The sequence below is a fragment of the Gossypium hirsutum genome, chromosome A03 (assembly GCF_007990345.1).
Source record: "Gossypium hirsutum isolate 1008001.06 chromosome A03, Gossypium_hirsutum_v2.1, whole genome shotgun sequence".
Classification (NCBI taxonomy): domain Eukaryota; kingdom Viridiplantae; phylum Streptophyta; class Magnoliopsida; order Malvales; family Malvaceae; genus Gossypium; species Gossypium hirsutum.
This window is the reverse complement of record NC_053426.1, coordinates 5,605,542-5,629,025: the sequence shown is the minus strand read 5'-3', so window position 1 is coordinate 5,629,025 and position 23,484 is coordinate 5,605,542. Positions and strand designations below refer to the sequence as shown.

The 23,484-nt window shown below is 30.6% G+C and overlaps 4 protein-coding genes and 1 long non-coding RNA gene across 11 annotated transcripts; 3 read left to right on the top strand and 2 right to left on the bottom strand.

Annotated features, from left to right (window-relative positions):
* The first annotated feature begins 4,205 nt into the window (after positions 1 to 4,205).
* On the top strand, positions 4,206 to 10,399 carry LOC107963915 (lactoylglutathione lyase). 2 transcript variants are annotated; one of them, XM_016900464.2, is made up of 8 exons: positions 4,206 to 4,454; positions 4,537 to 4,598; positions 4,879 to 4,939; positions 5,090 to 5,169; positions 5,457 to 5,527; positions 5,804 to 5,893; positions 6,007 to 6,117; positions 10,159 to 10,399. In XM_016900464.2, the coding sequence occupies exons 1-7, from the start codon at positions 4,359 to 4,361 to the stop codon at positions 6,093 to 6,095; spliced, it is 549 nt and encodes a 182-aa protein (XP_016755953.1). In that variant the 5' UTR covers positions 4,206 to 4,358; the 3' UTR covers positions 6,096 to 6,117; positions 10,159 to 10,399. The 2 variants fall into 2 exon arrangements, with proteins under 2 accessions (XP_016755953.1, XP_016755952.1); XM_016900463.2 differs by lacking the exon at positions 10,159 to 10,399 and adding an exon at positions 6,189 to 6,430.
* On the top strand, positions 8,067 to 10,399 carry LOC107963916 (lactoylglutathione lyase). Of its 2 annotated transcripts, none has more exons than XM_016900466.2 (8): positions 8,067 to 8,375; positions 8,458 to 8,519; positions 8,756 to 8,816; positions 8,968 to 9,047; positions 9,496 to 9,566; positions 9,768 to 9,857; positions 9,971 to 10,081; positions 10,159 to 10,399. In XM_016900466.2, exons 1-7 carry the CDS (start codon positions 8,280 to 8,282, stop codon positions 10,057 to 10,059), a joined length of 549 nt encoding a protein of 182 aa, XP_016755955.1. In that variant the 5' UTR covers positions 8,067 to 8,279; the 3' UTR covers positions 10,060 to 10,081; positions 10,159 to 10,399. The 2 variants fall into 2 exon arrangements, with proteins under 2 accessions (XP_016755955.1, XP_016755956.1); XM_016900467.2 differs by having other exon boundaries at positions 8,115 to 8,375; positions 9,971 to 10,059.
* Positions 10,400 to 11,387: 988 nt separating this feature from the next.
* On the top strand, positions 11,388 to 14,629 carry LOC107963919 (uncharacterized). 4 transcript variants are annotated; one of them, XR_001702075.2, is made up of 4 exons: positions 11,388 to 12,891; positions 12,974 to 13,096; positions 13,754 to 13,823; positions 13,921 to 14,221. It is a non-coding gene; the product is annotated as an uncharacterized lncRNA (long non-coding RNA). The 4 variants fall into 4 exon arrangements; XR_005921613.1 differs by adding an exon at positions 14,315 to 14,629 and having other exon boundaries at positions 11,390 to 13,096; positions 13,921 to 14,206; XR_005921614.1 differs by adding an exon at positions 14,315 to 14,625 and having other exon boundaries at positions 11,391 to 13,096; positions 13,921 to 14,175.
* A 46-nt stretch (positions 14,630 to 14,675) lies between these two features.
* LOC107963918 (serine carboxypeptidase-like) lies at positions 14,676 to 17,195 on the bottom strand. Its single transcript, XM_016900470.2, has 8 exons — positions 16,821 to 17,195; positions 16,353 to 16,521; positions 15,995 to 16,258; positions 15,765 to 15,915; positions 15,594 to 15,682; positions 15,245 to 15,503; positions 15,027 to 15,160; positions 14,676 to 14,939 (listed from the first exon to the last, which is right to left on the bottom strand). Exons 1-8 carry the CDS (start codon positions 17,144 to 17,146, stop codon positions 14,817 to 14,819), a joined length of 1,515 nt encoding a protein of 504 aa, XP_016755959.1. The 5' UTR covers positions 17,147 to 17,195; the 3' UTR covers positions 14,676 to 14,816.
* A 2,290-nt stretch (positions 17,196 to 19,485) lies between these two features.
* LOC107963920 (vacuolar protein sorting-associated protein 24 homolog 1) lies at positions 19,486 to 21,902 on the bottom strand. Of its 2 annotated transcripts, none has more exons than XM_041106642.1 (6): positions 21,640 to 21,902; positions 21,470 to 21,546; positions 20,780 to 20,882; positions 20,451 to 20,572; positions 19,947 to 20,150; positions 19,486 to 19,858 (listed from the first exon to the last, which is right to left on the bottom strand). In XM_041106642.1, the coding sequence occupies exons 1-6, from the start codon at positions 21,749 to 21,751 to the stop codon at positions 19,778 to 19,780; spliced, it is 699 nt and encodes a 232-aa protein (XP_040962576.1). In that variant the 5' UTR covers positions 21,752 to 21,902; the 3' UTR covers positions 19,486 to 19,777. The 2 variants fall into 2 exon arrangements, with proteins under 2 accessions (XP_040962576.1, XP_040962577.1); XM_041106643.1 differs by having other exon boundaries at positions 19,962 to 20,150; positions 21,640 to 21,901.
* Between the last annotated feature and the right edge of the window lie 1,582 nt (positions 21,903 to 23,484).

Genomic DNA, 23,484 nt, shown 5'->3' with positions numbered 1-23,484 from the left:
AGGCCGAACTAGACTCAAACTTAAAAGGTTGATCTAAATACATTACATTAACTCAACTCAAATCTAACTCAACCCGACCAAATTTATGAGTACAAGATTTACATTTTTTAATGATGTTGATACCTCGTATGATTTTAGTCAATCATGTACAAGCGAGGAGAACAGTAATTAAAGAAGGATAAGTAAAAAAAACCACTACAGTAAATAAAATAAAATAAAATAAAAGTCGTTGTAGGGATAATTTATATGTGCGTATACACTATATAATGAGGGTTGATTAAGAACTTATAAATTATCAAGAGTTTTTTATATATAAAAATAAATATTATTTTAAGTGTAATATTTTTTATATTTTTATGAATTTAGGAACAAATATTCATTATTTTAATTTCAAATAAAATATAATTAAAAAATTAATGAATAACTTGTGACTATCAAAGATCAAAGATAGATAAATAAGAGAACTATGTGTGATGGCCTAATGGTCAAAAATATTTATTATCACAGATGTGGTCTAAATTTGAATCATATTAATTACGTTAGTTATTTAGATTTTACCTTATTATGGTAAGTAAAAAAAATAGATTAGTGGGAGAGTGGCATCAAGCAGTAATTTAATGAAATAAAATAAGACAAAATGAGAGCAAGCCATAATTGACTTTCTCTGTTCTTTTTTTAATTCAAAGTTGGAGACTGGCAGAGAACAGCTATTTGATCAAATAAATATTATTTTCTAAACACTAATTATTTTCCTCTTTTACATTTCCCACATGAAATATAATTAAATTGTTATACTCTAACTGATTATTAATATAGTTAAATTTATTGTATTAAATTTGTTAATATCACATTTTATCATTAAAAAAAGGAGTCAATTATTAAAATAGTCATTTTTATTTTTCTCAGGTTATATTTTAATCACTTATATTTGAAATGTTATGTTTTAGTCACTTACGTTATCATGTTGTAACATTTTAGTCACTAAGTCATTAATTACCATTAATGGTGTATCAGTAAGTTAACGTGGCACATTAAATCATCATTTCAAACAAAAATTTTAGGTTAAATTATATAATTGGTCCCTATATTTTTTCGGTTTGAGTAATCTAATTTCTTACTTTTACATTAAAAGAGATGGAGAATGGAGGAAATTAGAGGGAGAAGCAGAAGAGAATGAAAACTAAAGGAAAAAAGAAAAGAAAAGTTAAAAGAACATAAAATAATAATAATAATAAATTGCTCAAAACAAAAAAAAATATGGGTACCAATTGTATAATTTAACCTAAAATTTTTGTTTGAAATGATGATTTAACGTGCCATGTCAGCTTACCGTTACACCGTTAACGGCTCAGTAGCTAAAATATTACAACACGTTAATGTAAGTAACTAAAATGTAACTTGGGGAAAACAAAAGTGACTATTTTGATAGTTTACCCTAAACAAATCTCATTTGATAGTCATGTAATCAATGAAACAATATTATAATATAAATGAATTTAATAAAACAATATTGAAATGTTAACAATTAAATTTACATTTTTAGGTTCGAAAAGTGGAGAAATTAAATTATTGAAAATAAAAATAAGAGACTAAATTTTAAATATATAAATTTTGGACTCCACAAATAGGATCGATGATTGACCAGTATTCTATAGTGGTATAGTAAAATATTAAAAAATATATATTTAAAAAAGAGACACATATCAATTTTTTAAAGTTGCTTATCGAATACAAAAAATAGATACCAGTGTACCAAATACTCGCCCCTATCATAATACTTGTAAATATATAAATGAAATTCAATAATAAAATAAAGACAAAAATAAAATAAAATAAAAAGTTTAAAACCAATTAAGTATCATAATATAAATATACAATGTAAAAAAGGGCTTAATCATAAACTTTTAAAACAAAAAAGATTTTAAAAAATAATTATTCCAAAATGAAAATATTTGATGTTAAAGTTTTGACTTTTATTTATTACATTTTATATTTAATATATATAAATATTTAATGTTAAAGGTTATCAAAAATTATTTTAATCAAGTTTTTGATAATTAAATTTATTGAGATGTGATGAGTGTTTTCTTGTGTGTCCATTCAGATGGATTAATTTTATATATTTATATGATATAGGCAGGTCTTCATGTATGATGATACGTACTCTACCTTAAGGTTAATATGTGTATACTTGAAGTGAATCTGTATGTTATGCATGTGTGATCTCATACAAAATGCGGATCAAGATCCAACAGTCAAACGAGTCAATGGGTTAATAATAGTTAGTATCGTAACAGAATGAGAATAATGAAACACAATGAATTAAGGGATTTAATTATTAAGGTAGATGCTTGAATTTTGTCTCATTATTTTAAACAGATTTTTTAAAGGAAAAAAACAATTAAGGTGAATTAAATTTTGAGTTAAGATATTTTTGTTTATGAGAGAGAGAAAATAAATTAAAGAAGGATCAGTCAAAAAAGACCGCAAATTTTTTATTTTAAAAATTAGACAGCCAAGAAATATTTCTCAAATTGAATGTATTATTTTTACTTAATTTATTTTAATTCAAATTTGGAGACTGGATTAAATAAATATTATTTTCTAAAACAACAGTACACTAATTGTTTTTTCTCATTCACATCTCCTACATGAAATAAGTTTAAATAAAATCTAAGTTGCTATACTCTTTTTCATATTTAGAATTTAATTTTTTTAAGATTTTTTTTACTTTTTTGAATTAAAAAATTCAAATCTTAATTATTAAAATCGCTATAATTATTATGTTAAATTCATTAAAAAGATATTTTAACATAAAAATATATATTCATTTAATACTCATGTAATCAAAAAAATAACATTATAATAGAATTTTTTTAAAATATTAAAAAAAATGTTTATATTTTTTAAAAAGGTAAACTCATAAATTTATTAATTTATTCAATGAATGGAACCGTACCATTTAAAGAGAAAAAAGAATAGCAAAACTTGTCGTGGATGGTGAAAGATAAGCTCCATCAATATAACAAAGGCTTTAGCCTCAGCATCAATAGAACATTATGATACGCTGACAATTGGCTTTGTCACAACTCAAGCACGACATATCTGGAGTGATTACAAGTACTTAATACGATAAGGAAATTAGCCCTGGATGGTCCAAAGTGGCGAGCAAAAAATAGACAAAAGAATCGAGCATTTACCAAACTAAAGAGGACGAAAACAAAATCATCCCTAAAATCACTTGTAAAATTAAGATTACATGCATAAATAAGACTAAAAAAATATGCTACAAGAATAGATAAAAACTTCTAAAAATAAAGACTTATTAAACAATGAAAGAACAAACAAAAAAAAATAAAACTTAAGACAACACGGGTCCAAATCGACACATGAAATCATTTATTATTTTGAAATATTTTCAAAACGGAGAAGTTGATGACAAGTTATCCACTTTCCAAGAAAAAACTACTGGTGGCCAGTCGAGTATTAGCGAATGACATGCACCATCATCTATTCATTACAACTTGTAAAAACAATAAAGATGCCTACAAAATAGATCTACAAACTGAAAAGAAAGAAAGCGAGTATAGTGAATGAGAAGAAAAAAGAAAAAATGGTTGACGGGAGTGGAAAAAGGAGGGCAATAGCCAACCTGAAAGCTGACACCGTCACTGAACAAAATGAAATTAAACTTAATTTTTAAATGTAGAAAGTAAAGAGATTAAATTATTTATAAAATTTAAATTTCAAATATATATATAAAAATTTAACTAATCAACCAGAGGCGATTCTAAGGGGGTTGGCATGGGTCCGGCCCCCTAAAATGAAAAATTGTCATTTAGGTCTTTTAATTTTAAAAAAAAATAAATTAATAAAAATAAAGTTGCACTTTGACTCCCTTAAAATTATAAAAATTCAATTTAATATTTTAAAAATTATAAAAGTATAAACTATAAAAAATTAAAATTTTATTCTATCCCTAAAATATTGTTCTGTCTTCACTCTTGTAATCAACCATAAAACATTATTACCATTCAACCATATTTTTTTTATAATATTATCAACAATTTGGCGTTTTTCTAGTCCATTATCATTCAAACATTCAAAGTTTTCTATTTTTATAGCATTATAAAATTTACAACAATGTCATCAAACTTTTTGTTTTAGTCAACGGCGGCTAGTTTCCTCTCTCTCTCTCTCTCTCTCTCACTCTCTCTCAGCATCACCCTTTTTTTCACATCTTCAAAGCGTCTATATAAGCATAAGCAATCCTTCACTTTTAACACAACTTCACTGACTTTCCCTCATTTCACTCTTAAACTCTAAACCCCAACTCTCCAGATTTCATATTGCAAACGATGGCGTCATTGGATTCAAAAGAATCACCTGCCAATAACCCAGGCCTTCATTTTCCCCCTGACGAAGCCACCAAAGGCTACATCATGCAGCAAACCGTAAGTTCCTGTTTTGGGTGTTTACAATATGTACATCGCTATGCCTTTCAAGGGAATTAATGTACTGTTTTTCTTTTTGCAGATGTTTCGTATTAAGGATCCAAAACGTACTCTTGAATTTTATAGTCGTGTTTTGGGCATGACGTAAGTTATATGTCTCTCCTTCTTCTTTTTTACTCTTCTTTTTCTTAATTTAAGCCAAAAATTTAAGACGTTTTGCATCATAAAATTAAACAAATATCTTTTAAAGTCAAAATGAAAAGTATTCTGAGTTAAATTATATATTTTTTCTTATTTATCTCTTCTAAGCTTATTTATAAACACTTTTATTATAGAATTTATTTTCAAAATTGATTATTTCTAAAATAAAACGCTTGTATTTGATTTGATTGTTAATGGAATCCATGAATACATCCTTTTTCAGGTTGCTTAACAAAGTGGATGTTCCATATATGAAAATGACATTGTATATGATGGGATATGAGGTAAAACTGATTTAATTATATTGTAAGAAATTGTCTTCTTATTGGTCTCATTTCATTGTGCTATCATCTTTACTTATTGGTTTTGGGTGCCACCATTTGGGTAAATTTAATTATGTTTGATTCTAAATGCATGTGTTTCCTTGGATGTAGGATGTTTCATCAGCACCAAATGACCCAGTTGAGAAAACTATTTGGACATTTGGAAGACCAGCTACTATGGAACTAACACAGTAAGAATACATTATTTTTAGAAAATGAAAAATTAAGCCACCTTTTGATTTGGCAAAGTTATCATTTTTCTGTACATGATTGTTAAAATCGAATCGGTTCAATTGATTCTATCGATAAAATATCGATTGACCGAGTAAAAGAGTTATTGAAAGATCATTTTAAATTGAATTTAAGTTAGTTTAAATATTTAATTTTTTGGTTTTTTTATTATCTTGTAATGGTTGAACTAGTTAAATCAGGAACTAATTTTTACAACATTAATTTAATAGTTTAATGTTTGCTACAGCTTTTGGGGTACCGAAAACGATCCTGAATTCAAAGGATACCACGATGGGAATTCAGAACCTATTGGCTTTGGTATGCATAGTTTTTGCCTCTTTTGCAATGTTATTCTTCCAAGTGTTTACGTTTATAAATTAGAAGTTGAGACATTTTGATGGCATATACCATTCTTTTGTTTTGCCTTATTGAACTCCAAAAGTGATTGCAATAGGAGAAAATATTTATAATATATGTATTAATAGCCGTCCTTAAAATATATGAGAAAACTTTAGAAAAAAAAAACAAGTATAATCATGCCACATACATGGTTGTATCTGATATTCACCTTCGAATTACTGTATTCCTTTCCAGGGCACATTGGCATTACCGTGGATGACATGTACAAGGCATGCGAGAGATTTGAAAGTCTTGGAGTAGAATTTGTCAAAAAACCAAGCGATGGTAAATCATCTCATCTATATTAGCAACCAAAGTTATGTCTGAGATATTTCCTTTTGGATTTTTGTTTTTTAAAATGCATCAATTCATGTCTTATTTGCCAATATGATTTGTAGGTTTTGCATTCATCAAGGATCCTGATGGTTATTGGATCGAAATCTTTGATTTGAAAGGAATTAGACAAATAGTTAACAGTTTAGCTTAAGTTAATGCTTCACCAAGTTCAGGTAACTTTTTATTGCTTATCATCTTTGTACATCATTGTAAATTGATCTGACACATTTCGATATTGATGCAGGAAATTGATCTGACAAACTCAAGTGAAATCTTAATTGAAGCACATTTCATTCTAGTTATGTTTATGTTTTCTTTATGTTTGATGTGTATAACAAGTAAGGTGAAAATAAAGAGTTTTGTAAGAGAAAATTCAACCTTGAAATTTACTAAATTCTATTTATATTACATATAAATTTGTATGCCAATGTATCATGTACGTGCTTTACAAAGTCATGAATGAAGTAGAAAAATAAGTGATGAAAATGCAAAAACTTCCGATAGTTGAATCATTGAATGGGGCAAAGCAAAAGTATTTTCTTTGAAATTATACTCTTGAATAGAAATACAAGACCTTACACCTTCTTATTGGATGTCGGCAATTTTTGGTGTAAAATAAGATAAAAATGACACTTCATATATCAAAACGAGAAAAAAAAATGTTCAAATACCAAAGTGAGAAAATAATATAATTCAAGAATTATATTATGACTTAAACCTTAATTAGTAAGGTGGAGAAACTTGAGCGCTTTTTATGAATTTGTTACCAATATTAGTACTATCATCCAATCTTAGTGCTATCATCTATCAATGGTCAATACTATTAATACTTTAAAAGTTACCATTAAAAACGTTATCAATTTAGACCTACTAATAACATTATAAAAAAGTAAATAATTAAATTAAATTAAATTAAATTAAAGTGAAGGATTAAATTTCAAATTTTAAATAGTTAAGTGGACTAAAACTGGAATTAGATCATAAAACTAAAACATATGAAAACTTCACCATAGAAATTGGTCTACTCTTTGCCCTCGCCTACACCCCCATGAGGAAAGATTGTATAAAACTATTATCCCTATCTCTTTCCAATAAAAGAATGACTCCTGATTTTCAGCCTACAATTGGCAAAGTAGAATTATAAAAAACAACTCTTCAAAATCCATTTTTGTTAGATAATCACTCATCAAATTGAAAACTCAAGTTAGATTATGATTTCAGTCTCGAATTTGATGTTTAATTTGATATTTTAATTAGTTTGTATATCCATGCAATATACAAATTGATAGTGTATATTATTTAAAAATTAAATTAATTAAAAATTTTAATGTATAATATTATTATTGTTATTTTTATGAATAATATAGAACTATCCTTAATTCCTTCCCAAGTCATTAATAGGAGGATAATACGTTTCAACGTATTCAAACCTATATCCTCCTACATTATTAATGTCGATACCAATTAAATTAAGACTCAATCCGAAAAATGTGTTTGTTATTTTATACAGCATGATTACAACAATTAATATAAAGAGATTAAAATTCATATAGTAGAGTATGATGTGACTACTATGAATAATCAATTTGTTTAATGCATTTATTAATTTTTAATTCAAGTGGGAGAGTGGGAGAAGCAGTAATTTAATGAAATAAAATAAAAATCCCTAAAATATCACCATTGAAACATTCAAAGAACAAAAACAACGAAACAAGTTTTTTTTTTTTTTTAAAAAAACAAAAGTCGGACATTTTTATTGAAGTAAGACAACGATATTTTAAAAAAATAAAAAATAACTAAATAAAATATAATTTCTAAAGCTTAAACTTTCCTCTTCTAAAATTCAGAATACTAACAAGAAAAGCTCCCAAACAAGTAAGTTTGTAAAATATATAAAATATGACAAAATGAGAGCAAGCCATAATTGACTGAATTCTTTTTATTATAGTTCAAAGTTGGAGGCTGGCAGAAAACAACAATTTCATTAAATAAATTGTATTTTATAAACATTAATACACTAATTGTTTCCCACGTTACATTAATAAATTTAATCTTCTCCTTTATTAATTTAAAATTTTAATACCTGTTTAATAAAACTATATTCAAATATTCAAACACAAGCGTTATAAAATTTACGAAAATGTGATCAAACCTTTCGTTTTAGTCCTCTCTCTCTCTCTCTCTCACCATCAGCTTAATCACACTTTTTTTTCACATCTTCAAAGCCTCTATATAAGCATAAGCAGTCCTTCACTTTTAACACAACTTCACTAACTTTCCCTTATTTCACTCTTAAACTCTAAACCCCAACTCTCCAGATTCCATATTGCAAACAATGGCGTCATTGGATTCAAAAGAATCACCTGCCAATAACCCAGGCCTTCAGTTTCCCCCTGACGAAGCCACCAAGGGCTACATCATGCAGCAAACCGTAAGTTCCTGTTTTGGGTGTTTACAATATGTACATTGCTATGCCTTTCAAGGGAATTTATGTAATGTTTTTCTTTTTGCAGATGTTTCGTATTAAGGATCCAAAACGAACTCTTGAATTTTATAGTCGTGTTTTGGGCATGACGTAAGTTATATTTTTTTTCTCTCTTAATTTAAGCCTTTTTGCATCATGAAGTTAAATAAATATCTTTTGAAGTCAAAGTTACCTTATCTATTTTTTTCTTTTCGTATTTATCTCTTCTAAGCTTGTTTATAAACACTTTTATTATAAAATCTATTTTCAAAATTGATTATTTCTAAAATCAAACACTTGTATTTGATTTGATTGTTAATGGAATATATGAACACATCCTTTTTCAGGCTGCTTAACAAAGTGGATGTTCCATATATGAAAATGACATTGTATATGATGGGATATGAGGTAAAACTGATATAATTATATTGCAAGAAATTGTCTTCTTATTGGTCTCATTTCATTGTGCTACCATCTTTCACTTATTGATTTTGGGTGCCACCATTTGGGTAAATTTAATTATGTTTGATTCTAAATGCATATGTTTCCTTGGATGTAGGATGTTTCATCAGCACCAAGCGACCCAGTTGAGAAAACTATTTGGACATTTGGAAGACCAGCTACTATGGAACTAACACAGTACGATTACATTGTTTTTTCAAAATGAAAAATTAACCCACCTTTTGGTTCGATAAAGTTATCATTCTTCTATCTTATGGCTTGCTTAACACATGGTTATCAAAATCAAATCAAATCGGTCGATTATACCGATAACATATTGATCGAATCGAGTAAAAAAATTATTAAAATTATTAAAAGATTATTTTAAATTGAATTTAATCTGGTTTAAATGTCTAATTGTTTTAAATTGAATTTAATCTGGTTTAAATGTCTAACTTTTTGCTTTACGATTTTAATGCTATTTTGTAATTGATCTTTCTCTTTTTCTACCAAATTTTTTTTTGGTTTTTTAGTTTTTTTATCTTGTAATCGTTGAACCAATTAAATCAATAACCAATGATTTAACTGATTTAATTATATTTTCGATTTTTACAATATTGAATTAATAGTTTAATGTTTCCTACAGCTTTTGGGGTACCGAAAACGATCCCGAGTTCAAAGGATATCACGATGGGAATTCGGAACCTATTGGATTTGGTATGCATAGTTTTTGCCTCTTTTATGATGTTATTCTTCCAAGTGTTTACGTTTATAAATTAGAAGTTGAGACATTTTGATGGCATATACCATTCTTTTGTTTTGCCTTATTGAACTCCAATAGTGATTGTGATAGGGGAAAATAATCATATGTATTAATAGCTGTATCTGATATTCATCTTCAAATGTATTCCTTTTTAGGGCACATTGGCATTACCGTGGATGACATGTACAAGGCATGCGAGAGATTTGAAAGTCTTGGAGTGGAATTTGTCAAAAAACCAAGTGATGGTAAGTCATCTCACCTATATTAGCAACTAATGTTATGTTTGAAATATTTACTTTCGGATTTTTGTTTTAAAAAATGCATCAATTCATGCCTTATTTGTCAATCCGATTTGTAGGTTTTGCATTCATCAAGGATCCTGATGGTTATTGGATCGAAATCTTTGATTTGAACGGAATTAGACAAATAGTTAATACTTTAGCTTGAGTTAGTACTTCACCAAGTTCAGGTAGCTTTTTATTGCTTATCATCTTTGTACATCATTGCAAATCAATCTAATACATATCAATGTCAATGTCGATGCAGGAAACAATGATATGGCATATGTTGCAGATTCCAGAGTCTACTTCCGTACACTAAATCATGTTTTTTAAAACTTATCGAGGGACAAATTTAAGTGAAATCTTAATTGAAGCACATTTCATTTCAGTTGTGTCTATGTTTTCTCCATGTTTAATATGTATAATAAACAAAGTGAAAATAAAGTATTTTGTAAGAGAAAATTGAATCTTAAAATTTATTAAATTATATATAAATTACATAAAAATTTGTATGCCAATATATCATGTATGTGCTTTACGAAGTCAAGAATGAAGTAAAAAGTAAAACTTCATATGGTTGAATCATTGGCGCAAATATTTTTTAAAATTAAAATATTTATAAAAGTAATATAAAAAAATGCATAATATTAACCCTTATAAGTCAATGTATGTGGGCTAAACTTAACTTCGTTAATTTTTCTCGAATTGTATCTTATTTTGACTTATTTACTATTTTTTCTTGTCGTCCATCTTCTACTTCACTAGTAAATTTTTATTCTAAATATTTATTCATTCGTATTAAATATTCAGAATAAATAAATTTAAAACTTAAACGCATAAAAGTCTTCATGAAGCAAACTTACAACTAGTAATTTTTTTCATAAAAATAGAAATTAATTATGTATGTTTTGGTGTCACGAGAATGTAATATGTCAATTTTCTAACACAAGATTCAAAATAATCACACTAGCATTAATAATTTCTAAATAATAATACTAAATTGCTAACCAATATTCAAGAAATTCAAGATTATATAAATACAAATCAATCCTAATTTCTTAAAGGATTTGTATTAATCAACCTCTAAATTTTTTTACTCAATCAAGGTGTTAGTAATCTCATATAAATTAATATCCCGAAATTATTCAATAAATAAAAAAAATCTTACACAAAAATCTTAATCTATCATAAGAAAAGTCACAATTCTAGTTTTTTTAGATTCAATAAAACTTGAAAAGAAAAGAATAATAGTTACCGAATCAGAGAGACCCGCGTGAAAGTATTGAAAGATTAATCTTACACAAATATGGGTCTAAAATTATACTCAAGCTCTTTATATTTGTAAATGGTTAACCCAATTACATTTCAGGCTCATCCATATTGTTTTTTAAAAAAAAATTAAAATATATATTTATATTACTTTAAATTTAATATGTAATAATTTTACATTTTTTTATTAAAATTATATATATAATTATCTTAGCTTTAAATTTTATGTGTTATAAATTACATAATACATGAAAATAACATAATATAAAATATTTACAAACTTAAAAAATGGGTCAGGCATAGTTGGGCTCGGGCGTTAAATACTCAAGATGAAGTACAGCTCATATTTTAAACAAATTTAATTTTTTTCCTCAAACCCTCCCAAATTTTTGGTGGCCCTTCAAGATTGAACGAATAACTCAACTCATGAACAAATCTAATTACTTAAGTCATAATATAGCCCTTGAATTATATTCATTTTTCGCTTTGGTATTTAATCCTTTTTCACTTTGATAGCTAAACCATAATTTTAATCTTAATTTACCATAAAACAAAAAAATTCTCATTAAGAACATGTGAAGTTACACATTCTCAATAAGACAAAACTGATACTTCAAATATCAAAATGAGAAAAAAAAATTTAGACACCAAAATGAGAAAATGGTATGGTTCAAGAGTCAAATTATGACTTAAACCTTAATTAGTAAGGCGGCGAAACTTGAGCACTTTTTTATGAGTCTGGTAACAATATTAATACTATCATAAATTAACAGTTGATACTATTAACACTTCAAAAGTAACAATTAAAAGTGCTATCAATTTGAACTTACTAATAACATTATAATAGTAGATAATTAAATTATATCAAATTGACTTCAATTACAATATGTAGCACCCCATGCCTGACTATAGTCAGGTCCAAATATAACACACTACATTTGTTGCCAAAATAACTAAGATTGGCTTATCTTGTAAAATTCTAACTCAAGCATCAAATATTATCATATTATATAAACTCTTCATTTCTAAAGCATTCAAATATTTATCATCTGAAGTATAATCGAAACTGGTTCCGATCGGCTGCTCTACGAACTGAATGTTGGATTCTTGTGAAGGGACATTCAAATGTATCGAAGAAAATCATGGAATTCTATTAGATACCTTGTCCCAACCATAGTCATTCCAGAAGTGACAAGTTTTTAGCTAGATGGAAAGGACCAATTTCATAAAACAATGCTGCATTTGGGATGTCCAGTCAGCCAAATCATTACATGCTCCCTTTTGCTGTTCCCAGATTTGAAGAAGTAAAAACATACTGCAAATTTAAATCAGTTCACCAAAAGAATTTAAGAACCTTTTTAGCATACATTGATATGTTCATCAATTTCCTTGAAAAAAAGTACTACTTTGGAAGCAACATAGAAGAACCATGACATATTATACTCAATCTTCACTGCATATATATATGTAAGCTGAATTCTGAAACGAGATCATTTTTCAAAATGAACTTTTGAAGGAAAGTTGAGGACATTTCTTTTTGTGGGAGTGTTCATGATCTTTTGGGAGATTGCAGCAAATCCTGTTTGGTTTATACACAGTTTGATGGAGCTCCACCCCACCCTAGTTGGGGACAGAGTTGCATAAACAGTAACTCAATAATTAAGAAACCCTGCACATCACCTTCTTCACTCTCATTTTCTTACATCTCAAAGCCCCCTTATCAACAAAAGTACCTCCGTTTTTAAAGCAAATTCTTTCATTTTCAGTCATTTCAGTCACAACTCTCAAAACTAAAGTTTGGATCTTTGTAGGATCAAACCCAGTTTGGGTTCTACTCAATGGCATCCATAGCCTTGAAAGAATTAGCTGCCAATAACCCTGGCCTTCATACTTCCCCTTACGAAACCAACAAAGGCTACTTGGTGCTGCAAACTGTAAGTTTCTCTCTCTTTTTTTGGTTATGTTTTTTAAGGAATTTGTGTAATGCCTTTTGTTTTCATTTTCTGTTGGGTTGCAGATGTTTCAAATTAAGGATCCAAAAATCAGTCTTGATTTTTACCCTCGTATATTGGGCATGTCATAAGTTGTAGTACTTCATTTTTCTCTTTTTTATGGGTTTTTTTCCCTAATTTAGCAAAGTCTAGTGGTAGTCGGCTCGTTTTTATCTAATTTGACTTCTTTGTTGGCTGTTTAGAGGTTGTGTCTAAATATCTGAAGTGTTTATACAAATGCAAGTACTACTTTCAACCTTTTTTGATTTGATGGTTAATGGATTCTATGAAAGCTCGTTTTCAGGTTGCTTAAGAGAGTGGATGTTCCTGAATAGAAGTTCACCTTGTATTTTATGAGCTATGAGGTCAAATACTTGATTAGTCTCATTTCTTAGTGGCTCATTGTGCTAGCTAGTCCCATCTTTCAGTTGTTGGTTTAGGTGTCCCCATTTTGGTAATAACAATGATGTTTGGTTCAAAATGCATGTTTTCCTTGGATGTAGGATGTTTCATTAGATTCAAGTGATCCAGTTGATAGAACAGTTAATCATCATTCCTCTGCCTTGCAGTGTGTTTAACACTTGAATGTTTCCTATACAGTAATTGGGATACTGAAAGTGACCAGGAGTTCAAAGGATACCAAACCGGGAATTCAGAACCTTAGGCTCTGGTATGAATAGTTTTTGCCTCTTGTAATATGTGGATTTTGTATTGAAGGGGTTTTTGGGATTTCTTAGGTACTAAAAATGTCCTTTTTCCTTTTTCAGGACATATTGGCATCACCCTGGATGATACAATCAAGGCATGTGAGAGATTCCAACGCCTTGGAGTAGAGTTCAGCAAAAAACAATTATGTAAATCACATGGAGATTATTTAAGACTAGAGCATGCAAATATTTTCTAAAAGTGCTTTTGTTCATGCCTAGTTTATCAATCTCATTTGTACGGTATGCATTCATCAAGGATCCCAATGGTTACTGGACCGAAATCTGTGATATGACTACTATTGGATAAGTAGTTAGGTAATTAGTCTAACTGCTTCACAAGCCTCAGGTAGCTTTTTTAGTATTTATTTTGCAAATCTATCTCAGCTTTGTGAAGCACTTAGGAAAATTGTCTGTAGACCATTGCAAATCTATCTGATCCATACCGTTGATGCAGGAAACAACAATGGCATATGTTGCAGATTTCATTTGCCATTTCGGTTTCAGTGTGGCGGTATGTATTCCTATACATCATTTCTTCTGTTTCCGGAACTCATTGAGGGAAGAACTCAGCCCCACCTCCATGAAATCTTAATTGAACCACATTTCATTCCAGTGTGTCTACGTTTTCTGTATATCTGATATGTATCATCTATGTGATGGTAGAAACTTTCAACCATTGAATCATGGATATAATACTTTTTTGATTTCTACAATTTAATCATGTTCGAAATTTGGTGTAATTTGATTTCTCTACTTTTATAATGTTGTAAATGGGTTCAATTATGTTTATGAATAATTAAATGAGAAGAGGCAAGTTTGATCAGTCAATGCAAACTTTCTTTGTTAATGTTATGTATGCCACAGTGGAGTGGACTGTGAAGAACAATGACACAAGCTGTAACAGTGCATTTAATCCGCAATGATGAAGGAACTGTGTGAATAACTTGTGGGGTTCACTATTTAGGAGCAATCCTCTCAGCTGTTTCAGAGGAGGCTATTTCCCCATGCATCCATTTCTGCAACATCTGTAATGAAGCCTTTGGTTGATCCATTGGAACCATGTGACCAGCATCATGGACCTGCAATGGCCATCATCATTTTCATGGGGAGCAATTAAGAAACATTAGAAAAGCACATGGAGAAAGGGTTGTTTCAGAGTTGCAGACCTTGAGGAAAGTGAGAGGACCATGGGTTTTAAGTTTCCCGGCTTCTACACCATCAACAACAAACGGAACAATAGGGGATGAACCGAAACCTTTCTGCCCGGACCATGTCATTGCATGAACCCACTTTGAATTCCCTAACCCGAGTCCCAAAAAACCATGAGTTTAGAAAGAGTACGATTTGCATCAACTAAACATTTCTAAAGGGAAGAGTGTCTCACCAAGCCAGTTACATATAAGGTCATACTCTCCAGCATATATGAGGACCTTTATGCCATCTTCAAGGAGAGAAGGGATACCAACTTCGAAGTTTCTCATCCAGTCCATAAGCATAGCTTCGTAGACCACGCTGCTGCATGAGACAAAATCGATGTCTCCGACCCCGAGTGCTTCTCTAACTGATTTCAGGTTCAGGAATGTCTCGACGTCCGAGAAATCGTAACACATGTCTCCTTCACACTGCTTTCTAATGTCATAGTACTGAAAACATCGAAGTAAGTGAGAATTGTAAAATCTTGAACAGCTTATGCAATATATAATAACAAAGGATAAAAGTTTGTGCTATCTTACATTTACAGTACCAGCTATCCTCAATATCTGATTGAAGACATTGTTGCAGATTTCGTATGAATCCACACAAGCATCTCCACCATCGGAGCCTGGAATGGTAGTTGAGAACATGAATATCGATTCGCAAAAGGAAAAGGTATGGATATCAATATTAAAGCTAAGAGAAAGTACCACAGCTTTTGATTGCCTGCACACATGATGGAACCAACTTCTTGATATTGACATAATCAGATTGTGAAATCAGACTTGAGTTCAAAGCAAAATCTGGGTATGCTTGATACTGAATTTCGGGGTTCGTTAGGCCATTACCGATGGCGAAACCCTGTTTCAACCATTTAAAGTTAACTGTAATGAGAAGTCCATATTCAAATTGCATAGATGAAGTTTCAAGTGATGTGTACCTTAAGGTTGATATGAATTCCCTGCTTTGCTTTGTTTCCTTGGTGAACTCGAACGGCAAAAGCCGGAATATAATGCCCGGCATACGATTCTCCGGTTATGTAAAAGTCATTCTTAACATACTGAGGATGCTGCTTGAAAAAGGCCTGCAAAAAGTCGTACAAATCGCTGCTGACACCGTTTTCATCATGACGAATGTCGGTATCATCTGAAGTGTAACTGAAACCGGTTCCAATCGGCTGATCTACAAACAGAATGTTCGATGCCTGCCAAGGGACGACAAATATGTGGATCCATAAGAAGGGAAAGGATAAATATCATAAAGAGTATCAAAGAAACTCATGGAATTCTATCAGATACCTTGTCCCAGCCATAGTCATTCCATAAAAGTGACAAGTTTTTAGTTAGATGGAAAGGGCCATTTTCATAAAACAATGCCAATTCACTGCTGCATCCTGGACCTCCGGTCAGCCAAATCACCACAGGGTCCTTCTCGCTGTTCCGAGATTCGAAGAAAAAGTAAAACATCCTGCAAGTTTTTGAAGAACAAGATCAATAATCCGAAACCAGTTTTATGCAAAGAACTAAGACCTGTTTACCATACACTGATATGTCCATCATTTTCAAAACTTGTATATGCCAAGGTACCACTTTGGAAGCAACATATAAGAACCATGACATACATATTCAATGTTCATTGCATATATAAGTTGAATTGTGAAATGAGATCATTGCAGGGCATGTTTGTGCCACAATTTACTATCAACTGAAAGATATAAATGCTTACTAAAGCATACATATATATAACACTAAGAGCTGTTGGCTTACCTTGCAGATTTAGAATGTGGAAGCTTATAGTATCCAGCATGATGAGCAAAATTTTGAATAGAAGGACCAGGAGCATCAATAACTGGGAATTTGAATTGCTTTTCAACAATCTTTGAAGGCTCATTTGTAAGGTCTTCATTGACTCCTTCATTAGCAGCATGTCTTGGGAACAAATTAAGCCCTCGTATGAGCTTTTCTGCTTGTATTTTTGCAGTGGGAGATGAGTGAAGTTGGGTTTTCCATGGTGAAACAGCCTTGGCCAACAATGGTGAAACCAGCAAAAAAAGTGAAAGCAAAATGAGTTTTTCAAAGAAAGTTGAGGCCATTTTTTTTCTCTTTTTTTGTGGGGTCTGAATCCTTTTGGGAGATAGCTGCAAAATCTTGTTTAGTTTATATAGAGTTTGATGGAACCACCTCCACTAGGGGACAAAGTCCATTGATTTTGCATGCTTAAGTCTTGAATAATCTCCATGTGATTTACATTATTGGTTTTTTTTTTTGTTTACTTTAGAAGTCTATATAGCATTAAATGTTGTGAGGAAATTGAAGAATATCTCAAATCTTTGGATCTATTTTTAGTCTTGAAGAATTTATCATATATTTAATATAAGGCTATGATTATGAATAGTATGAAATTAATATTTTACATAAACAGTGACTTAATAATTTGTATTGATATTTTCTCATTAACAAGCAAAGGTAACTATAATAACTCCTATACATAACCACCTTACAGCCTCCACTAACCCCACTTTTTCTCCATTGACTACAATAATAGGATTCAAAGATTTCTACTTTAATCCTTACAATCATGAATTTTATTTTTTTAAATAGCAAATAAACTATATTAATGAAATGAAAAACTGGTCCATCAAGAATTTGGGTTCTATTTGCTACATATCATATGATTTAATTAGTTTACCTCACAAAATTAGCATTTTAGCAACTATTACAAAATGATCCTTTTATTCTTTTTCTAAGGTATAAGAATTTTTATAGTCATTTTAAAAGTAGAAGGACCAAAATACAATATTTTCACCCACAATAACAATAGGGTGTGTAAATAAGTTTATGTTCTTTGCCTTGTAATTGTCAAGTATTGTCCACAAGATTCATTTTTTCATGAATCTAACTAACTATAAAGCTTTCCCTTTTTTTTTCTTTTCATGAACCTAACCTAACTAAAAAGTTTTACCTTTCTTTAATTTACTTTTTTTTTTTTTGGCATTCAATAATGAAACTTGGGCTTTGAAGACAAGGTTAGAACAACAATGTTGCTTACAAGACATCAAAAACATAATAAATAAGAAGAGCTACCCAAAACATGACAACATTTGACTCCACTCAATGTTTGAATCCAACAATGAAAGGAAAGGAACATGGGTGATCTTTCCTAAAGGCATTTACTGGGTCCCAGCTTATATCTGCCCTACCTCACCTTGTCAATAATAACCCATACTTTACTTTTGACAAAATGGGTTTAGCTTCACTAATTTTGGGTTTGCATGAGAAAAGAAGAAAGAAGTGATTAAATTATTAAACAAAAAAAAAAATCTCTCCCATCAATTCAAAATCAAAATCTTAAGCATCAAACTTGACCTGTCTTGATAAGAGAAGTTATACCATTAACATTCACACTAAGCTTTTGTACTCAAGAATGCCATGATAGAACATTAGCACAGTCTTGAATCCTATGGTTAATTGTATTTTTGTCTCCGAAAACTAATAATTCAATCTAAGTTTTATTAGCAAAATTTTAACTAAACCTAACGTCTAACATATACATTTGTTTCTAGTACAAATACTTGTTAAATTAAATAATAAAGAGCTAAATATCCCTTAAATAAAGTCTCAAGTTTGAGTCCAATGGATAAAAAAGACCACAGTAAAACAGTTTGTTCTCTATTTAAGGGTCAGGTTCAACTCCGCTCGAGTTTGAATTTAACTGAAGCTCATTGTGACTACTGGATACTAAGAAACCTCAAGCCAACTTTACATGTATGTGTATTACAGGCAATATGTCTAGAAAGATAATCAACTTTGCTGTTTTGGTCAATAAGAGGCCAAAAAAGGTGATGCAGGTAATGACTGTAATATATGGAAGGACACCTAAATCAGGAAAGAATTGGAAAGGTACTTTGCGGAAGATTTATATGAAAATGTTTCACAGCAAAAACAATGAAGGAACCTGATATTAATTTCTGCTGAGAAATGTTCTGTTTTTTCTCTTTCCCAACATGCAACTTGCAACAACCCTTTAGAGCCATGTGTCCTTTCCAATTTTGACAAATGAGATTACTGGCGAAATCCGAATCTTGGCTATCATCAAAACGTTAATAAGTACTCAACAAACCGGACCACCTGTACCTATAAGCTTACTTCACTCAGCTGTTTCACCAGACATTTTCAAGCCATTTTTGAATCATTAATTTCTTGTTTCTTTGCACACCATGTCCTGCACGCCTCATGTAAGAAAGACCAAAGCCTCATGATACTAAAAGTTCTTCAAGAATTGCAAAATGAAGAGTCTTTGCCAGCCCACGTTTAACAAGTGCAGAAAAAAGCTTTCAACACAATTATATATTTTTTTTTCTGAGGGAACAAACCATAAAATGCTTTCTGTAACTCGATTTTTCAAGATAAATACAACATATTACTACAAGGGTTTACCCGAAATGGTTTATTATTGATCAATGTATATGGTATGTATGCATGTATAAGGAGTTTCAACACATAAATGCTCCTTGTATAATACAGACCTTGCACATAGGAATAAGTACTAAATAACAAGCGTTACACAATGATAGCTTCAATGTGCTGATCAATAGATATCCTGTTTGTAATACGCTACAAAGGTTACTTTATCAAAGTGTTAAATTTCAGTCCGAACCCAGAGGCAGCTCATTAATCAGTCTGATCACCATTTCAAGGCAAAGGCAGAAGGCTTGAATTAAAAGTTATGACCTAACTTTTGCAAGACGAGCCCTTATTTCTTCTAGTTCTTCCTCGTCATCAACTCCTTCGGCTATAGCTTCTTCCTGTAAAGCATTAAAGAAAAGGGGGGAAACAAATCAAACTCTTTAGGTTTAATGAGAAAAGATTAGCTAGAGCTATGTTACAAAGCACCTGTGCCACACGTACCTCCTGCGCTGCAGCTTGAGCTGGCTGCTTCATCTTCTCCTTCCGGACTGCCTCCGGAAGCTGTGCAGCTGTCTCACCAGCAATTGCCGTCAAGACCTTGTCAACTTCTTCTTCCGTCTCCTCCTCTATATCCTCAGAATCCAGCGCATTGTCAAGAGCATCATTGACAAACTCCTCGATAACACCTGCCTACATATTAATAAAAAGTAACTATCTGTTGTCTTGTTCCATATAGCCAGCATATTAAATCACCGTATAAAAGAGAAGGTTTAAGCTATTAGAGAATCCCCTAACTTTTATGTTATAATAAGCAACGGAAACCCCATGTAACCAACAAGGCCAGAGTGGAGAACAAAAGCTCAGACTAACACAAGTTGTAGTCAAGGGCAATATAATATAAAAGGTTGGATACCATTCGCATTAAAAATATACGGAAAAAGGTAATCATTTATCGATATTTTCCTTGGTACTTAAAAGTAGTAAAGAAACCTTGGTCATCTCTTTGCTGAACTCTTGCATTGTGACAGCCACTTCTGGAGCCTTCATAAGGTTATTGACAAGCTTCATAACCTCAGCACTCTTGGACAAATGCCCAACTGTACGGGCAATTGCTGCAACATTTTCGAAAATACAAAAAAAATAATGAGAATCAATCTAAGAAACAAGTAGTTCATCCAAAAATTAGAACACTAAAGTTAAGATTCAAGAATATAAAAAGCAAAACAAGTGACACATGATGATAATACCATTCTTCACCATGATTAAAAGTGCATATAAGCAGAACAGAAAGGTAAGCTCAAATATGTAAAACATCATACCTACACTTTCCCCAAGGTGCATTGATATTGAATTCAATTGTGCCTTATTTTCATATAGACGATTGACTGTTCTTCTGGATCTCACAATTTCCATGGCGAGTGACTGAAATAAACAAAAGAAATGAAAACTATAAGACAAAAATGATTGTTGAACTTTTGAATCAATACTAAGAACTAAATCCCAGAAACTTTTGAATCAATACTAAGAACTAAATCCCAGAACCAACTTTGCTACTAATGAGCATAATTGTTTACAGTTTGCAAACATTCAAGGATGAAAACAATTATAGTTGAGTACGGAAATACTTCTGATAAATTTAGGTCAAAATATGCTCCTAGTCCATGTACTTTGACAAAGTTCGATAATTAGTCCCTGCACTTAAAAGAGTTAGAAATTAATTCTTTCACTTTTTCGATTTAAAAATACTAGTCTAATCATTAATATTATCAGCATATTCCGTCAAAATTTGCCTACTTCAAATGTTTAGGTTGTCCTCATATAAGGGCAGGTAAATTTTGATGGAAATTATGATTTATGCATAGATGTATACACAGACATACACAATTAATGCAGTAAAAGAATACTAGCAAAGAACTTCAATCTTGAATTTTAGCAACCAAATTTAATTCGAAAACAGGATTACAATTTATCAAAAGAAAATTAGAAAAAAGAAAAACTAAATGAAGTACCTTAGCAGAAACCATGTCATTTCTCTTGGCAGCATCTTTAATAGCTTTTTGTACATTTTTCTCTTCTCTTTGAATATCTGAACTATAATAAAAGAATTTACCTAATATTAACCCTAACCGTCAATCCAAAATCGTGAAATCCACGATCCATAAAAAAAGAAGAAACTTGCCTCTGATTTGGCGCTCGATGTTTCGGCATTCCTGGCGAAGGCGACGCTGCCAATCTCTTAACAGCTGTTGTGGATTCGGTTTTGGCTTTATCATATTCATCACCTTCTCCATTTTCTCCCCTTCCAATCAGATCGTGATATCAAACTTCTCAGAAAAAAAAATCTGGGACTTTGGGAATTTTTTAGGGGAAAATTTATCCAAAAGAATTATCTTTTTTCGTTTCTTTTCAGATCGGAATGATTATTATTTCATGACCGGAAAAGATCGTTAACCGGTCAATTTCTTTTGTTTTGTAATTCCTAGATTCCTTTTTTCCTTATATTGGTCAAATTCTAGTTTTGGTTCTTTTACTGGACTTAAATTTCAATTTAATCCCTATTCTTTAATTTCACATAATTAAATCCTATTTTTATAATTAGTTAAAAATGATACATGACTTTTTCTTGAAAGCACTCCTTTCTATATGACAAACAGATAATTTCCATGTTGACATGATGAAATAAAATTGGAAATTCTTTTATAAAAAGTTGTTAGTATTTTAATCGAAATAATTAATAATATTAGTAATTTTATTTAGTTTTATATCATATTTATATCAATCTCAAGTTAAGATCATTACGATTTTTTTTTTTTGGACTAAAATCAATCTGGACTCTAATTGACTCTGATGAACTTTAAAGTTCAGACTTATTTTACCAATAAAATGAAAATTAAACTGATTATGAAAAATCGTAAGGAACTCTTTAGAAAACGTTAGTATTCAAAGTGAGAAAAGGAAACATAAAACTAGAAGAAATTAATGCAAATTGATCTCACACTTCATTTCATCAATTATTACATCTTTTAAAGTCAATCAACTACCAAATACAAACCAAATGCTAACTATTACCACTAACTATCTTGAAAATTACAAGACATAACTTCTACATAAACTAAACATATCAATAAGCACCTAACACATCAGTGCATAAACTGACCAAAGTTCAATCTTTACAAAATGAATTACATTTGTACTAAACTGAACTAGCATGCACCAAAATACATCCAACTGCATAGTTGGCCATCATACAACACTCCTTGGCCTCTGCTGCAAACACCAACAGTGTCCCTTAAGCTCTCTAATTTGATAGCTAAAAGGGGCTTTGTCAGCATATCAGCAAGTTGTTCCTCAAAACTGCAATAAATCAGCTTTACTTCATTTATTTGTTCCACTTCTCTCATAAAATGATATTTGATCTTAAAGTGCTTTGTGTTGACATAGAAGACAGGGTTCTTTGTAATTGCAACTGTAGATTAATTGTCACAAAATATCTCTATTGCTTCTCCTTAAATCAGATTCAAATCCATCAATAATTTCTTTAGCCAAATGGCTTGATTAACAGTTGTTGCTACTGCAATATATTCACTTGGAAAATTATGCTTTTCCAACATACGTAAGGAGCTTTTTCTTGAAGAAAATAGTGTATTTAGTGTAGTTTTTCGTTATTTTTGGTTAAATAAGTAAAAATATACACGATGTATGTCCCTAGTCTGAGGTTCGGTGAACCATATCGAAGTCAACCAACTCCTATTAGTTAATTATTAGATAGGCCCTTTTATTTTTACATTCTTTGCAATTTAGTCCCTAAAATAGAATATCTAATTTCTTGCAACCTGATGTTGTTATGAATTGTGTAGACTAGTTATTGCCCAATCGCCTCTTCTTTTGGGTTCGACCACTTGGAATACTTTGTGTTTCATCGGAACTATAAATATTACAACCGACACTGTAAGCTAGCACTAAAACCAAGCTTTTAAAATTGTTATCTAAATCGTTGTTTTAATGCGCACACGCGCAGTTGGTC